Genomic DNA, 19184 nt, shown 5'->3' with positions numbered 1-19184 from the left:
TAGACACTCAATCAAATAGCTAGAGGGCTCATGTTAGACAAGGGATTTGTGGTGAAGTGACATCCTTCGGATGTGTGCATGTGTTTACGTGTGTGTGTGTGTGTGCTTTTGTGCGTCTGTTTACAGGAAGCCTGGTTCAGATGCAGGATGACGCTGGTTAATCAAACACACTCACAGGAGAACGCTGTCATAAACAATGTGTGATGACATCACCAGGGGAAGAGGAAGAGGTTGGCCACTCTTTCCATCCCAACGGGGCCCTAAGAGCCTTAGCGTTTAGAACTGATACAAGTGTTTCCTGGGGTGCCTCTACATGCGCTGACTACATTTACATTTCCATGGAAGAACAGTGAAAAACCCTGAGTAGAATTCTCAATCACCGGCTGACTGAGAGTAAACAAGACTGGGTAGTACTGATAAATTAAATAAGACTGGGTAGTACTTTCAATTGTAATATGCTGTAATATATGTAATAGTAACAATGTACTATATTTTTTGGGGGAAACGGTTATAGATTAAAAAGTCTTCTAAATTACACTGATATGTAAAACAACCATTAGTGAACAGGTGTACCATTGTAAGGAAGGACAGAGTTGAACCACCCTTAAGGATGAGACACCATACAACAGGTTTATAAGATGTCTGATAAGAATGATCAAAGAAAATAAATTAACTTGTCTGACCATTTGTTACACCACCTACCTACACAATCCCTATGTAACCTGTGTTCTTCCCATTACAGCCTTATTACCAAAAACACCTATTTCAAAGAATCCACCTTGATTGATGTAAACATGTTTTCACCTGCGTCCAAAATGGAACAGAAGTGTGGTGTAAAAACTCCCCTCCCCACCTCGCGTCTCCGGCTGTAAACAGTACCGGTTGTGGAAGGATGAGACCTGAGGGCTTTGAACATACTGCTGATGTGAATGAATCCGTGGGTGGACACTCCACATAGAGAGCTAAGTTTAGAACAGACCAGAAAGAAGAGAGAATCAAAACAACCGCAGTCTAAATGGCTTTTCCCCTGCCTCGCCTGGGGTTATGGTTCTGCTGATGATAATGTCCCCTGCCTGGCCTGGGGTTATGGTGCTGCTGATGAAATGTCCCCTGCCTGGCCTGGGGTTATAGTTCTGCTGATGATAATGTCCCCTGCCTGGCCTGGGTGTATGGTGCTGCTGATGATCATGTCCCCTGCCTGGGGTTATGGTGCTGCTGATGAAATGTCCCCTGCCTGGCCTGGGGTTATGGTGCTGATGAAATTTCCCCTGCCTGGCATGGGGTTATGGTCCTGCTGTTGATAATGTAGCTCACATGATGCAATTTGGCTTTGCTTTTTCTCGATCAGTTGATAGTGGCAATGAGAAGATTAGCACATTTTTGGGTTTGTTTTGTCGATAAGAACATTTCAATCTCATATTTTATTATAATTTTTGGTTAGATTAGCGGCTAAATTCTTGGATTCGGCTATTTCAGCCACACCCATGCTGACAGGTGTATAAAAATGAGTGCAGAGCCATGCAATCTCCATAGACAAACACTACAGGAGATTGGCCTGTACTGAAGAGCTCATTGACTTTCAATGTGGCACCGTCATAGGATGCTACTTTTCCAACAAGTCAGTTCGTAACATGTCTGCCCTGCTAGAGCTGCCCTGGTCAACTGTGAGTGCTGTTATTGTGAAAAAGTGAAAAAGTCTAGGAGCAATAACGGCTCAGCTGCAAAGTGGTAGGCCACACAAGCTCACAGAACGGTACCGGCAAGTGCTGAAGCTTGTCAAAATCCTCTGTCCTTGGTTGCAACACTCACTATCGAGTTCCAAAGTGTCTCTGGAAGCAAATTCAGCAGAAGAACTGTTCGTCGGGAGCTTCATGAAATGGGTTATCATGGCTGAGCAGCCAGACACAAGCCTAAGATCACCATGCGCAATGCCAAGCTTGCCGCTATTGGACTCTGGAGCAGTGGAAACGTGTTCTCTGGAGTGATGAATTACGCTTCACCATCTGGCAGTCCGACGGACGAATCTGTGTTTGGCGGATGCCAGGAGAACGCTACCTGCCCCAGTGAAGTGCCAACTGTAAAGTTTGATGGAGGAGGAATAATGGTCTGGGGATGTTTTTCATGGTTCAGGCTAGGCCCCTTAGTTCAAACTTTGTGGCAACAGTTTGGGGAAGGTCCTTTCCTGTTTCCGTATGACAATGCTCCAGGGCGCAAAGCAAGGTCCATACAGAAATGTTTTTGCGAGACAGGCTTAATCACCCAACATCAGTGCCCGACCTCACTAATGCTCGTGGCTGAATGGAAGCCAGTTCCCACAGCAATGTTCCAACATCTAGTGGAAAGCCTCCCAGAAGAGCGGAGGCGTTTACAGCAGCAAAGGGGGACCAACTCCATATTAATGCCTATGATTTTAGAATGAGATGTTCGACAAGCAGCTGTCCTCATTCTTTTGTAGTGTAGGTTATTGCTGGTAGGCTATTCAAGTCCCGATTTAGTTTTGTGCTGAGTTGTCTGGTAATGAGTGATGTTTTCATAATCACTCGTGAATGTGTGTAAAATGTTACTATCTGTTGTGGTAAAACCCCCTGAGCTAACCCCATGGCACAACTCATGAGAGTCAAGGGTGTGGCAGCATGTACAGTGGGGCAAAAAAGTATTTAGTCAGCCACCAATTGTGCAAGTTCTCCCACTTAAAAAGATGAGAGAGGCCTGTAATTTTCATCATAGGTACACTTCAACTATGACAGACAAAATGAGAAAAAAAATCCAGAAAATCACATTGTAGGATTTTTAATGAATTTATTTGCAAATTATGGTGGAAAATAAGTATTTGGTCACCTACAAACAAGTAAGATTTCTGGCTCTCACACACCTGTAACTTCTTCTTTCAGAGGCTCCTCTGTCCTCCACTCGTTACCTGTATTAATGGCACCTGTTTGAACTTGTTATCAGTATAAAAGACACCTGTCCACAACCTCAAACAGTCACACTCCAAACTCCACTATGGCCAAGACCAAAGAGCTGTCAAAGGACACCAGAAACAAAATTGTAGACCTGCACCAGGCTGGGAAGACTGAATCTACAATAGGTAAGCAGCTTGGTTTGAAGAAATCAACTGTGGGAGCAATTATTAGGAAATGGAAGACATACAAGACCACTGATAATCTCCCTCGATCTGGGGCTCCACGCAAGATCTCACCCCATGGGGTCAAAATGATCACAAGAACGGTGAGCAAAAATCCCAGAACCACACGGGGGGACCTAGTGAATGACCTGCAGAGAGCTGGGACCAAAGTAACAAAGCCTACCATCAGTAACACACTACGCCGCCAGGGACTCAAATCCTGCAGTGCCAGACGTGTCCCCCTGCTTAAGCCAGTACATGTCCAGGCCCGTCTGAAGTTTGCTAGAGAGCATTTGGATGATCCAGAAGATTGGGAGAATGTCATATGGTCAGATGAAACCAAAATATAACTTTTTGGTAAAAACTCAACTCGTCGTGTTTGGAGGACAAAGAATGCGGAGTTGCATCCAAAAAACACCATACCTACTGTGAAGCATGGGGGTGGTAACATCATGCTTTGGGGCTGTTTTTCTGCAAAGGGACCAGGACGACTGATCCGTGTAAAGGAAAGAATGAATGGGGCCATGTATCGTGAGATTTTGAGTGAAAACCTCCTTCCATCAGCAAGGGCATTGAAGATGAAACGTGGCTGGGTCTTCCAGCATGACAATGATCCCAAACACCCGCCCGGGCAATGAAGGAGTGGCTTCGTAAGAAGCATTTCAAGGTCCTGAAGTGGCCTAGCCAGTCTCCAGATCTCAACCCCATAGAAAATCTTTGGAGGGAGTTGAAAGTCCGTGTTGCCCAGCAACAGCCCCAAAACATCACTGCTCTAGAGGAGATCTGCATGGAGGAATGGGCCAAAATACCAGCAACAGTGTGTGAAAACCTTGTGAAGACTTACAGAAAACGTTTGACCTCTGTCATTGCCAACAAAGGGTATATAACAAAGTATTGAGATAAACTTTTGTTATTGACCAAATACTTATTTTCCACCATAATTTGTAAATAAATTCATTAAAAATCCTACAATGTGATTTTCTGGATTTTTTTTCTAATTTTGTCTGTTATAGTTGAAGTGTACCTATGATGAAAATTACAGGCCTCTCTCATCTTCTTAAGTGGGAGAACTTGCACAATTGGTGGCTGACTAAATACTTTTTCGCCCCACTGTAACTACTACTACAATGTCTGACATTCAAGCTGTATAACAACTAGTCGTGATTGGGAGTCACATAGGGCGGCGCACAATTGGCCCAGCGTCGTCTGAGTTTGGCCGGTGTAGACCGTCATTGTAAATAAGAATTTGTTCTTTAACTGACTTGCCTAGTTAAATAAAGTTTAAAACATACGACCACATAAATACTGCAAAACCGCAACCATCCACCTACAACCAAATCTGTCCTATATTTTTTACAGCCAGTATGGAGTTAGCATAGACCACTCCTCTTGCTGTCTATCTTGCAGAACGGTTCACAACTTCCTACCCTACCCCACTCTACTAACACCCCATCCCTGTCTAACTGGCCCTACCCTATACTAGTGCTAGACTATGTGTGAGCGCAATGATCTCCTGAATTGATGCAGTGGCTAATCTATGGGGTTCTACCGTCTATGGGACAGAGATGTCTCTCTAACGTTCACTCATTCACTGTCTCTGCACAACCTTCTATGGGACAAGCCTAATCAAGGTCAAGGACACTGTATGGTCTGAATGAGCGGTTGGGTAGGGTGTGAGTAGATATGACAATGGCAGCAATGTGTAATAAACCATTCAATAAGCTAGTATGTTACTAGTATGATAAGGTGAAAAGTGACAGGTCACAAGAACAGAATCAATTTAAATGTGTATTTTAATTGGCAGGTCTTTTAATTTGAGGACAGAACAGCACTGAAAACAAATTCCACATATAACACATAATGACACACCTGCAGTTTCTTTATGAACATTCAGAGAGCTGTTGGCTGGCTCTGACATATTTCTTAGCAGGAGAGAGTAGAGACAGTCCTGCCTCTAAAACCAGACTAGCCAAAAGGGACTGGATGCTGATTGCTAGATGAGCGGCCATCTAACAATATTATAATTAGCATGATTCTACAGTAGAGGGGCTGCCCAGATTAACCATGTCATTACTCTGGGTCTTTCCATCAAAAATAAATTTGGCTCATCTCTTGACAGGCTGGACATTAGAGGGCTGGAAACAGGTGAGTTGGAGCTGCATACTGCTCTTAAACCTATTTAGCAACTCCTCGAGAAACCTACAGAGACAGAGAGAGACAGAGAGAAAGAACAAAAAAAAGAGAGATGGAAGCAAGGAAAGAAAGAGGTAGAATCATGATATTAAATGAGGGTGTAACTGGAGAGATTTCAGTACCAACCAAAACTGTTTTTGAATTCAATATTTTTGAATTTGTAATGCACAAATTGCATAACTGACTTCATAAATTAAACTTCTATTTCAGGATCTGAAACTGAATTGACTGAAAATGGCATTCGGTTTTAACATTATATTTCAATTTGATTGAATATTCAAATTTAAAGCTACAATATGTACAGTACCAGTCAAAAGTTTGGACACACCTATTCATTCAAGTTTTTTTAGTTTTTAAAACTATTTTCTACATTGTAGAATAATAATGAAGATATCAAAATGATTAAATAACACATATGGAATCATGTAGTCACCAAAGTGTTCAACAAATCTAAATATATTTAACATTTTAGATTCTTCAAAGTAGCCACCCTTTGCCTTGATGACAGATTTGCACACGCTTGGCATTCTCTCAACCAGCTTCACCTGGAATGCTTTTCCAACAGGAGTTCCCACATATGCTGAGCACTTGTTGGCTGCTTTTCCTTCACTCTGCGGTCCCACTCATCCCAAACCATCTCAATTAGGTTGAGGTCGGGTGATGCCGCACTCCATCACACTCCTTGTTGGTCAAAACATCCTTACACAGCCTGGAGGTGTGTTGGGTCATTTTCCTGTTGAAAAACAAATGATAGACCCACTAAGCCAAACCACATGGAATGGGTATCATTGCAGAATGCTGTGGTAGCCATGCTGGTTAAGTGTGCCTTGAATTCTAAATAAATCCCAAACAGTGTCACCAGCAAAGCAGCCCCACACCATCACACCTCCCTCTCCATGCTTCACGGTGGGAACCACACATGTGGAGATCATTCGTTCACCTTCTCTGCGTCTCACAAAGACACGGTGGTTGGAACCAAAAATCTCAAATTTGGACTCATCAGACCAAAAGGACAGATTTCCACCAGTCTAATGTCCATTGCTCGTGTTTTTGGCCCAAGCCAGTCTCTTCTTATTATTGGTCCTTTAGTAATGGTTTCTTGGCAGCAATTCTACCATGAAGGCCTGATTCACGCAGTCTCCCTCTGAACAGTTGATGTTGAGATGTCTGTTACTTGACCTCTGTGAAGCATTTATTTGGGCTGCAATTTCTGAAGCTGAACGTATCCTTTGCAACAAAGGTAACACTGGGTCTTCCTTTCCTGTGGCAGTCCTCATGAGAGCCAGTTTCATCACAGCGCTTGATGGGTTCTTTTAAAGTTCTTGAAATGTTCTGGATTGACTGACCTTCATGTCTTAAAGTAATGATGGACTGTCATTTCTCTTTGCTTATTTGCTCTGGTCTTGCCATAATATGGTCTTGGTCTTTTACCAAATAGGGCTATCTTCTGTATACCACCCCTACCTCATCACAACACAACTGATTGGCTCAAACGCATTAAGAAGGAAATTAACTTTTAACAAGGCACACCTGTTAATTGAAATGCATTCCAGGTAACTGGAGCTGGTTGAGAGAATGCCAGGAGTGAGCAAAGTGGTCATCAATGCAAAGGGTGGCTACTTTGAAGAATTTCAAATATAAAATATATTTTGATTTGTTTAACACTTTTTTTGGTTCCTACATGATTCCATATGTGTTATTTCAAACTTTTGTATTTGGGCGATCTTTTTAGGCGACCCGACCAAATTTACATAGACATGTGAGTTATAGATCATTCTCATTCAAAGCAAGTCTAAGAAGCGGTAGATCAGTTTCATGTGCGTTTTTTCTATGCTTCCTGTTTCATTTTTGCGTATTTTACTTATGGTTTTGTACACCAGCTTCAAACAGCTGAAAATACAACAGTTTTGGTTATGGAAAATATATTTCACAGCGGTTTAGATGGTACAATGATTCTTTACACTATACTTGCTTGTTTTATCACAAACTGAAATTAGGCGAACTATTAGTATTTCAGCAACCAGGAAATGTCAGAGCGATATCTGCATAGTGCATCTTTAATATTTATGCATTCTGCTTCAATATGGTAAATATTGCAGTCATTGTCTGTGTATCAAATTAATAAACTATTTGTATTTGTATTTTATTAGGAATCCCCATTAGCTGCTTCCAAGGCAACAGCTACTCCAAACATATTAAGACTTGTATTACACACAAAACAAACGCTAAAACAGTACATCATATAACACTGTCACACCACCACATATCCACAACACAAAATGTATGATACCACTACACAACAATATTACAATGTACGTGTGTGTGTATGCGTGTGTCTGTACCTGTGTGTGTGTCACTTCACAGTCCCTGCCTTCACAGTCCCTGCCGTTCCATAAGGTGTACTTCTATATTTGTTCCAAATACAATGCTTTTAGTTTTTGAAAGATTTAGGTTGAAACGTATTCCTTGCCACCCATTCTGAAACTAACTGCAGCTCTTTGTTAAGTGTTGCAGTAATTTCAGTCACTGTGGTAGCTGATGTGTATAGTGTTGAGTCATCCGCATACATAGACACACTGGCTTTACTCAAAGCAGTGGCATGTCATTAGCCAAGATTGAAAAAAGTAAGGGGCCTAAACAGCTGCCCTGGGGAATTTCTGATTTAACCTGGATTATGTTGGGGAGGCTTCCATTAAAGAACACCCTCTGTGTTCTGTTAGACTGGTAACTCTTTACCCACAATATAGTAGGGGGTGTAAAGCCATAACACATACGTTTTTCAAGCAGCAGATGATGATCGATAATATCAAAAGCCACACTAAAGTCTAACAAAACAGCCCCCCCAATCTTTTTATCCAAGCTGTTTAAAGGCACTTAGTGTATGTAAACTTCTGACCCACTGGAATTGTGATACAGTGAATTATAAGTGAAATAATTTGTGTGTAAACAATTGTTGGAAAAATTACTTGTGTCATGCACAAAGTAGATGTCCTAACCGACTTGCCAAAACTAAAGTTTGTTAACAAGACATTTGTGGAGTGGTTGAAAAACAAGTTTTAATGACTCCAACCTAAGTCTATGTAAACTTCCGACTTCTAGACTACAAAGGTAGGCTACTTTGTTACTAACACATCTGCTCTTAATTTGTGACTAGGGGGCAGTATTTTCATTTTTGGAAAAATAACGTTCCCGTAGTAAACGGGATATTTTGTCAGGACAAGATGATAAAATATGCATATAATTGACAGTCTAAAGTTTCCAAAACTGTAAAAATATTGTCTGTGAGTATAACAGAACTGATGTTGCAGGCGAAAGCCTGAGAAAAATCCAATCCGGAAGTGCCTCATGTTTTGAAAGCGCTGCGTTCCAATGCGTCCCTATTGAGCAGTGAATGGGCTATCAACCAGATTACTTTTTCTCCGTATTCCCCAAGGTGTCTACAGCATTGTGACGTAGTTTTACGCATTTATGTTGAAGAATACCCGTAAGCAGCTACATTGCGCAAGTGGTCACCTGATGCTCCCAGAGTGATTCTCGCGTAAAATACAGAGGTAGCCATTATTCCAATCGGTCCTACTGAAAAACGAATTGTCCCGGTGGATATATTATCGAATAGATATTTGAAAAACACCTTGAGGATTGATTATAAACAACGTTTGCAATGTTTCTGTCGATGTTATGGAGCTAATTTTGAATATTTTTTTCGCCGTTTTCGTGACTGCAATTTCCGGGCGATTTCTCAGCCAAACGTGAAGAACAAACGGAGCTATTTCGCCTACAAAAATAATATTTTGGGAAAAAATGAACATTGGCTATCTAACTGGGAGTCTCGTGAGTGAAAACATCCGAAGCTCATCAAAGGTAAACGATTTAATTTGATTGCTTTTCTGATTTCCGTGACCAAGTTACCTGCTGCTAGCTGGACAAAATGCTATGCTAGGCTATCGATAAACTTACACAAATGCTTGTCTAGCTTTGGCTGTAAAGCATATTTTGGAAATCTGAGATGACAGGGTGATTAACAAAAGGCTAAGCTGTGTCTCAATATATTTCACTTGTGATTTTCATGAATAGGAATATTTTCTAGGAATATTTATGTCCGTTGCGTTATGCTAATTCGTGTCAGTCGATGATTACGCTCCCTCATGCGGGATGGGGAGTCACTAGAGGTTAAATTCGCTCACGGTACATCATTCAAAACAACAGTGTAGGTTACTTTGAACCAACACTGTATAACGCAAGATCTAAAAGCATATCCCCATGAAACTGATTGAGATCAAATGGTTACTATGGGTAAAACTTGAAGAATTATAATTCACAATTGGTGTTTTCGTCTTACAGTAACATTAAACTATACTATTATATTTGGTTCTGTTATGTAGAATACTGTGAACATTGTGATCTTGCAGACATTGATTCTACTTGATCTAACTGTATCAAACGAGCACCATTCGTCTGAGTAGCCTGTTCTCTGCAGGTAAAAGGGTGCCCTGCATTTTACACATGCGCAGAACATGATCCTTGAAGTCAGAACCTGAAAAAGTCAGATCAATAGCCACAGCCTTGTTTTTTATAATTGCGATTTGTAAGTTGATGATAGAGTATTTTGTATTTGTAAATGTTGCAAATTGGTCGGATTGTGTACATGCAGGGCTTCCTTGGAAAAGAGGCCTTGGTCTCAATGAGATTTCCCTGCTTAAATCAAGGTTAAATAAAACAATACAAAAATGTGCTTAAGCCCTTAGGGAAGCGATCAGGAAGTTAATGTAGAGGCCGCTTGCTTAGCAAGTACTGATTCCCCCTGATTCAGCTTATACCGAGACTTGAACTCAGGACCTCTGCCTCGCAAACACACGTGACCGCCCTCCTGAAGCATTCCAACCTGCCGCACTATTGAAAAAGGCCTTCTTCAACTGCAGTTGGGCTGAGCGGTTGGGCTAAGCGCAACTGTAGATCACAGTCTAGCTTGATTAGCGAGTACCACGTCCCCCTGATTCAGCTCATAAGGAAACTCAAACTCAGGACCTCGACCTCGAAAACACACGCGACCACCTTCCTGTAGCATTCCAACCCATCACGCTATGTATCCAAGATGGCGTAGCAGTCGGACGTGTGTTTGTCTTGTCACATGTAAAATAGTCATTTTATCAGTTATTTTTTGTATATATTTTAATCTCACGTTCCGCCTACGATCTAAATATACTTTCCTGCAACCCGCCTCACCCAGTGTGTTACAGATCTGCTATTTTTAGACGTGATAACTGGAACCTCAATCAAAAGCTAGCCAGCTAACTAGCTACTAGTCACTGTTGGCCACGGCTAGCCCTTCACCTTTAGCCCGGACACCAGCCAGCTTTAGCTCGGTCAATACCTGCCAGTCTGCACAGCGCGATATCAACCCAGAGCATATCAGACTGCTTTTCTCCACCACATCACCAGATTCAAGCCGCAAGCTCTGGGCCATTACACTGGATCATCGCAGCTAGCTAGCTACAACCAAGTGGCTACTGCTGGCTAACGCCTCTGTCCCAAAGCAAGCACCAGTTAGCCTTGAGCTATCCTTGAACTAGCCTCGAGCTAGGCCCATCTCCTGGCTAGTTGAATAGGTATACTCGCTAATTCGTGGGCTACAATACCCCTTCTGCCAATTGGCCTGGACCCTTTATTGCCGACACGGAGCCCCACTGGTCCTTCACGACTGGTCTGCAGACGTAATCGTCCGATGTGGTTTCAACAGGCTTTTCCGTTGCGATGTCGCCGAAACACCCATCTGCTAGCAACGGCACGCTAGCTTTCTAAATGCCGTGCCTCCCGCTCGCCTAGCATAGTAGCGACTACCAAACGGCTCCCGGACTCACCTATTGCTGCTCATTGGACCCTATGGTCACTTCGCTACACTTGCCTCTCTCTAATGTCAATATGCCTTGTCTTCTGCTGTTTTGGATAGTTATTGTTTTATTTCACTGTAGAGCCCCTAGTCCAGCTCAACATGCCTTAGATAGCTCTTTTGTCACATACCCCCACAAATGGGGAGACCACACCTGGCTGAGCTGATGTCTCTAGAGATGCAAACTCTCTCATAGTCACTCAATGCCTAGGTTTACCCCCACTGTACTCTCATCCTACCATATCCTTGTTTGTACATTATGCCCTGAATCTATTCTACCACGCCCAGAAATCTGCCCCTTTAATTCTCTGTTCCCAACGCACTAGACGACCAGTTCTCATAGCCTTTAGCTGTAACCTTATCCTACTCCTCTGTTTCTCTGGTGGTGTAGAGGTTAACCCAGGCCCTTTTGCCCCCAGCATCACACCTATTTCCCAGGCGCTCTCATTTGTTGACTTCTGTAACCGTAAAAGCCTTTGTCTCATGCATGTTATTATCAGAAGCCCCCTCCCTAAATTTGTCTTATTCACTGCTTTAGCACACTCCGCCAACACTGATGTCGTAGCGGTGTCTGAATCCTGGCTTAGGAAGGCCACCAAAAAGTCTGAAATTTCCACCCCCAAATACAACATTTTCCATCAAGAAACTGCCAAAGGGGGCAGAATTGCAATCTACTGCAGAGATAGCCTGCAGCGTTCTGTCATGCTATCCAGGTCTGTGCCCAAACAATTCAAGCTTCTACTTTAAAAAATCCACCTTTCCAGAAATAAGTCTCTCACTGTTGCCGCGTGTTATAGACCCCCCTCAGCCCCCAGCTGTGCTCTGGACACCATATGTGAATGGATTGCCCCCCATATATCTTCAGAGTTCGTACTGTTAGGTGACCTAAACTGGGAAATGTTTAGCACCCCGGCCGTCCTACTATCTAAGCTAGATAACCTCAATCTCAAACAAATGATCAAGGAACCTACCAGGTACAACCCTAAACCCGTAAACATGGGCACCCTCATAGATATCATCCTAAACAACCTGCCCTCCAAATGCAGCTCTGCTGTCTTCAACCAGGATCTCAGCGATCACTGCCTCATTGCCTGCGTCCGCAATGGGCCAGCAGTCAAACGACCACTCCTCATCACTGTCAAACGCTCCCTAAAACACTTCACTTCAAGTCAGTAGAGGATGCCTGGTTGTTCTTTAAAAGTGCTTTCCTCATCATCTTAAATAAGCATGCCCATTCAAAAAATGTAGAACTGAGAACAGATACAGCCCTTGGTTCACTCCAGACTTGACTGCCCTTGACCAGCACAAAAACATCCTGTAGCGTACTGCATTAACATCGAATAGCCCCTGCGACACACAACTTTTCAGGGAAGTCAGGAAACAATATACAAAGTCAGTTCGGAAAGCTAAGGCTAGCTTTTTCAAACATAAATTTACATCCTGTAGCACTAATTCCAAAAGGTTTTGGAACACTGTAAAGTCCATGGAGAACCTCCTCCCAGCTGTCCATTGCACTGAGGCTAGGAAACACTGTCACCACCAATAAATCTATGATAATCGAGAATTTCAATAAGCATTTTTCTACGGCTGGCCATGCTTTCCACCTGGCTACCCCTACCCTGGCCAACATCTCAGCACCCCCTGCAGCAACTTGCTCAAGCCCCCCCCCCCCCCCAACCCGCTTCTCCTTCACCCAAATCCAGATAGCTGATGTTCTGAAGGAGCTGCAAAATCTGGATCCCTACAAATCAGCTGGGCTAGACAATCTGGACCCTCTTCCTAAAAGTATCTGCCGCCATTATTGCAACCCCAATTACTAGCCTGTTCAACCTCTCTTCCGTATCGTCTGAGATTCCTAAAGTATGGAAACGGCCGCAGTCAGCCCCCTCTTCAAAGGGGGAGACAGTCTAGACCCAAACTGTTACAAACCTATATCCATCCTGCCCTGCCTTTCTAAAGTCTTCGAAAGCCAAGTTAATAAACAGATCACAGACCATTTCGAATCCCACCGTACCATCTCCGCTATGCCATCTGGTTTCCGAGCTGGTCATGGGTGCACCTCAGCCACGCTCAAGGTCCTAAACAATATCATAACCACCATAGATAAAAGACAGTACTGTGCAGCCGTCTTCATCGACCTGGCCAAGGCTTTCGACTCTGACAATCACTGCATTCTTATCGGCAGACTCAATAGCCTTGGTTTCTCAAATGACTGCTTCGCCTGGTTCACCAGCTACTTCTCAGATAGAGTTCAGCGTGTAAAATTGGAGGGCCTGTTGTCCGGACCTCTGGCAGTCTCTATGGGGGTGCCACAGGGTTCAATTCTCGGGCTGACTCTTTTCTCTGTATAAATCAATGATGTCGCTCTTGCTGCTGGTGATTCTCTGATCGACCTCTACGCAGACGACACCATTCTGTATACATCTGGCCCTTCCTTGGACACTGTGTTAACAAACTTCCAAACGAGCTTCAATGTCATACAACACTCCTTCCGTGGCCTCCAACTGCTCTTAAATGCTAGTAAAACTAAATGCATGCTCTTCAACCGATTGCGGCCTGTACCTTCCCGCCTGCCTAGCATCCCTACTCTGGACGGATCTGGCTTAGAATATGGGGACAACTACAAATACCTAGGTGTCTGGTTAGACTGTAAACTCTCCTTCCAGACTCACATTAAGCATCTCCAATCAAAAATTAAATCTAGAATTAAATCTAGAAATCTAGAATCGAAATAGAACCTATTTCGCAACAAAGCCTCCTTCACTCATGCTGCCAAACATACCCTCATAAAACTGACTATCCTACCGATCCTTGACTTCGGTGATGTCATTTACAAAATAGCCTCCAACACTCTACTCAGCAAATTGGATGGAGTCGATCACAGTGCCATCTGTTTTGTCACCAAAGCACCATATACTACCCATCACTGTGACCTGTGTGCTCTCGTTGGCTGGCCCTCGCTACATTTTCATCGCCAAACCCACTGGCTCCAGGTCATCTACAAGTCTCTGCTAGGTAAAGCCCCACCTTATCTCAGCTCACTGGTCACCATTGCAGCACCCACCTGTAGCACGCGCTCCAGCAGCTATATTTCACTGGTCATCCCCAAAGCCAACACCTCCTCTGGCCGCCTTCCCTTCCAATTATCTGCTGCTAATGACTGGAACGAATTGCAAAAATCACTGAAGCTGGAGACTTATATCTTCCTCACTAACTTTAAGCATCAGCTGTCAAAGCAGCTTACCGATCATTGCATCTGTACACACCCCATCTGTAAATAACACCCAATTACCTCATCCCCATACTGTTATTTTTTTATTTGCTCTTTTGCACCCCATTATCTCCACTTGTACATCATCATCTGAAACATCTATCACTCCAGTGTTAATGCTAAATTGTAATTATTTCGCCACTATGGTCTATTTATTACCTTACCTACCTAACTACTTTTGCACACACTGCACATAGATTTTCTATTATGTTATTGACTGTGTGTTTGTTTATCCCATGAGTAACTTTGTGTTGTTGTTTTTGTCGCACTACTTTGCTTTATCTTGGCCAGGTAGCAGTTGTAAATGAGAACTTGTTCTCTACTGGCCTACCTGATTAAATAAAGTTGAAAAAAAAGGTATTCAATATCGCACGGGGCGACACTTTTGGCTGAGGAGTGAGTTTCACAGATCCCATCTGCTACACTAATACAACTCTTCAAGATCCAGCTAGGTTACTCATCAAAATAGTGTGGTTTGTCGATCCATGCTTATGGGATAAGAAACTTGCCTGAGACCTGAAGACGTGTTAATTTGACATGTGTTAGTTTGTGTTTATTTAACTATATATATATATATATATAATATATATATAATCTTTATTTAACTATATATATATATATATATATATATATATATATATATATATATATATATAGTTAAATAAAGATTATATATATATTATATATATATATATAGTTAAATAAAGGTAATATATATATATATATAGTTAAATAAAGATTATATATATATTATATATATATATATATAGTTAAATAAAGGTAATATATATATATATATATATATATATAACATTACCTTTATTTAACTAGGCAAGTCAGTTAAGAACACAATCTTATTTACAATGACAGCTTGTTAGTTTCAAGTCTCTGGCAAACCTAGGTATTGGTTATGTGACTTGAATGGGTCTCTTCGAGGAGGAGGAGGTCAAAGGGAGGGTGAAGTGTAACAGGTGGTTTGGGGAGCATGCTTGCATGATGAGTACCTTCTCAAGAGACCTGAAAGTTACGTTGTACTGAGTGCTGAAGCGGGTAGCGCACAAAAATAGTCTGTCCTCAGTTGCAACACTCACTACCGAATTCCAAACTGCCTCTGGAAGCAACGTCAGCACAGGAACTGTTCATCTGGAGCTTCATGAAATGGGTTTCCAAGGCCGAGCAGCCAGGCATCGGCTGGAGTGGTGTAAAGCTCGCCACCATTGGACTCTGGAGCAGTAGAAATGTGTTCTCTTTTGTGATGAATCACGCTTCACCATCTGGCAGTCCAGTGGACAAATCTGGGTTTGGCGGATTCCAGGAGAATGCTACCTGCCCCAATGCATGGTGCGAACTGTGAAGTTTGGTAGAGGAAGAATAATAGTATGTGGCTGTTTTTCATAGTTCGGGCTAGGCCCCTTAGTTCCAGTGAAGAGAAATCTTAACGCTACAGTATACAATGACATTCTAGATGATTATGTGCTTCCAACTTTGTGGCAACAGTTTGGGGAAGGCCCTTTCCTGCTTCAGCATGAAAATGTTCCTGTGCACAAAGCGAGGTCCATACAGAAATGTCTTGTCGAGATCGGTGTGTAAAAACTTGACTGACCTACACAGAGCCCTGCCCTCAACCCCAACGAACACCTTTGGGATGAATTGGAACGGCGACTGCGAGCCAGAAGAGTGAAAGCTGTTATAGCAGCAAAGGGGGGACCAACTCCATGTTAATGCCCATGATTTTGGAATGAGATGTTTGAAGAGCAAGTGTCCACATACTTTTGGTCATGTAGTGCATTTCTGACCACTAATATCCCTGGAGCCTGAAATTAGCCTATTAGATGTTGGTGTAAGTGAGCTAACACAGTCTTTTGACATGCAGGAGACCCAGTTCGAATCCAGTCAGTCACAAGAGCAAGATTAATTAGAAAGTGGAAAAGCTATACTTCGAAGGGCTATGACATGGCTATTCAATTATATTGTTATTGTGGCCAAACTGCATTTTTTGTCGCACTCCCTTCTAACGAGTCCTTTGAGCATCATAGAGGGGAACGCAATACACAACCGTGTTCCAGAGAGCTTTCAGGAATTGGGTCATAATATCTCATAGCCCAAACGGTTCAAACGCTAGAGCCAAAATCATAGGAAGAAAATGTATTCAAAATGCCACATTGGCTTCAGAAATCTATCTGTTCTCTTCTACCATTCCTTGCTGACCAGGATGTTATCTCTGGTTTTGAATCTGAATGTAGAGAACTGAATTTGAAGACTGAATCCGAACGCATTTAAGAAGTTGAATGTTTGAAACTTTGGTACACTTGAAATTAGTTTATAAACTTGATACCAGGGCAATGAATGTAATATTTACCATATTGAAACTGAATATATAAATATAGAATTTTAATATTCAATTAAATTGAATTTTAAAACTGAATGCAATATTAATTAAATAGGTTTCAAGTTCAATTTATGAATTTCAATGACTCAATTTGTCCATTACAAACTCAAAAATAATGAATTCAATATCTAAATACAAATCCAAAAATAATGAAATCAAATACAGTTTCTGTTGACACTGAATTCGCTCCTTATTTTAAATGGAAGTGAAATCTCTCCATATTTTAAATGGAAGTGAAATCTCCCCATATTTTAAATGGAAGTGAACTCTCCCCATATTTTAAATGGAAGTGAAATCTCTCCATATTTTAAATGGAAGTGAAATCTCTCCATATTTTAAATGGAAGTGAAAACTCTCCATATTTTAAATGGAAGTGAAATCTCTCCATATTTTAAATGGAAGTGAAATCTCTCCATATTTTAAATGGAAGTGAAATCTCTCCATATTTTAAATGGAAGTGAAATCTCTCCATATTTTAAATGGAAGTGTAATCTCTCCATATTTTAAATGGAAGTGAAATCTCTCCATATTTTAAATGGAAGTGAAATCTCTCCATATTTTAAATGGAAGTGAAATCTCTCCATATTTTAAATGGAAGTGAAATCTCTCCATATTTTAAATGGAAGTGAAATCTCTCCATATTTTAAAAGGAGTTACAAATGGACTTACTTTTGGTCTGCTCCACTGTGTAACTGGGGGAGGGCCTCCAGAGCCTGCTTGAAGTTGGCGCTGAAACAAGATACAAACAGTTGACACCACACCACACGACACACACCAACATTCTACTACACAAAGGAGAAGACATACCATCACACAAAAACAGATTAAACTAACTGGAGTGCTGCGTTCGCTTCCTTTTCAATATACAGTACCCCCAGGTAATGTAGACTAGAGTGGCTGGTAGAAGGCGTGGGTAAGATTAATGTGACTTACAGGAATGACAGTGAGAGTACTGTGTAGTTTCTGTAACATATGTACATGTATACAGTAGTATGCACAGTGTGTGTGTGAAGTGTAGGTGTGCGTGTGATACATAGGTGTGTAGTGATGTAGTACAGTACAGTATCAGGGAGTGTTTTTGGGGTCTTACTGGCTCTCAGATGACAGGTAGGAGGCTACAACATCTCTCAGAGCATTGATCTCCAAACGGGCCTGGAGAGAGTGAGAGAGAGTGAAATGAGGTGGAAACAGCTGCACTTCCTAACCCCCTGCCAAATGTATGACCATATAGGAGACACATATTTACCTCAGATTACACAGACCCACAAAGAATTCTAAAACAAATCCAATTTTGATAAACTCCGAAATCTATTGGGTGAAATACCACAGTGTACAATCACAGCAGTAATATGTGTGACCTGTTGCCACAAGAAAAGGGCAACCAGTGAATAACAAACCCCATTGTAAATACAACCCATATTTATGTTTTATTTATTTTACCTTTTGTACTTTAACTATTTGCACATCATTACAACACTGTATATAGACATATACCGTCTTGCCCTGGACACATATATAGATAGCTGTGCCCTGGACACCATATGTGAATTGATTGCCCCCCATCTATCTTCAGAGTTCATTCTGGTAGGTGACCTAAACTGGGATATGCTTAACACCCCAGCAGTCCTACAATCTAAGCTAGATGCCCTCAATCTCACACAAATAATCAAGGAAACCACCAGGTACAACCCTAAATATGTAAACATGGGCAACCTCATAGATATTATCCTGACCAACATGCCCTCCAAATACACCTCTGCTGTTTTCAATCAGGATCTCAGCGATCACTGCCTCATTGCCTGTATCCGCTATGGGTCCCCGGTCAAACGACCACCCCTCATCACTGTCAAACGCTCCCTAAAACACTGCTGCGAGCAGGCCTTTCTAATCAATCTGGCCCAGGTATCCTGGAAGGATATTGACCTCATCCCGTCAGTCGAGGATGCCTGGTCGTTCTTTAAAAGTAATTTCCTCACCATCTTAAATAAGCATGCCCCTTTCAAAAAATGTAGAACTAAGAACAGATATAACCCTTGGTTCACTCCAGACCTGGCTGCCCTTGACCAGCACAAAAACATCCTGTGGCGGACTGCAATAGCATCGAATAGTCCCCGCGATATGCAACTGTTCAGGGAAGTCAGGAACCAATACACAGTCAGTCAGGAAAGCAAAGGCTAGCTTTTTCAAACAGAAATTTGCATCCTGTAGCTCTAACTCCCAAAAGTTTTGGGACACTGTAAAGTCCATGGAGAACAAGAGCACCTCCTCCCAGCTGCCCACTGCACTGAGGCTTGGCGACAAGGTCACCACCGATAAATCT

At 42.1% G+C, this 19184-nt stretch overlaps 1 protein-coding gene across 3 annotated transcripts in view; it reads right to left on the bottom strand.

Moving 5' to 3' along the window:
- Positions 1 to 4899: 4899 nt before the first annotated feature.
- LOC110524662 (exocyst complex component 2) overlaps positions 4900 to 19184 on the bottom strand; it is a 158004-nt gene continuing 143719 nt past the window's right edge. For all 3 annotated transcript variants that reach the window (XM_021604507.2, XM_021604508.2, XM_021604509.2), the window contains 3 exons: positions 17955 to 18016; positions 17534 to 17593; positions 4900 to 5323 (listed from right to left, as the gene is read on the bottom strand). In XM_021604507.2, coding sequence (XP_021460182.2) covers positions 5230 to 5323; positions 17534 to 17593; positions 17955 to 18016 — 216 coding nt within the window. In that variant the 3' untranslated portion in view covers positions 4900 to 5229. The remainder of the gene's footprint in view (positions 5324 to 17533; positions 17594 to 17954; positions 18017 to 19184) is intronic.

This window comes from Oncorhynchus mykiss, chromosome 5, assembly GCF_013265735.2.
Source record: "Oncorhynchus mykiss isolate Arlee chromosome 5, USDA_OmykA_1.1, whole genome shotgun sequence".
NCBI lineage: Eukaryota > Metazoa > Chordata > Actinopteri > Salmoniformes > Salmonidae > Oncorhynchus > Oncorhynchus mykiss.
Note: the sequence above shows the minus strand (reverse complement) of the source record. Positions and strands in the feature narration are given on the sequence as shown.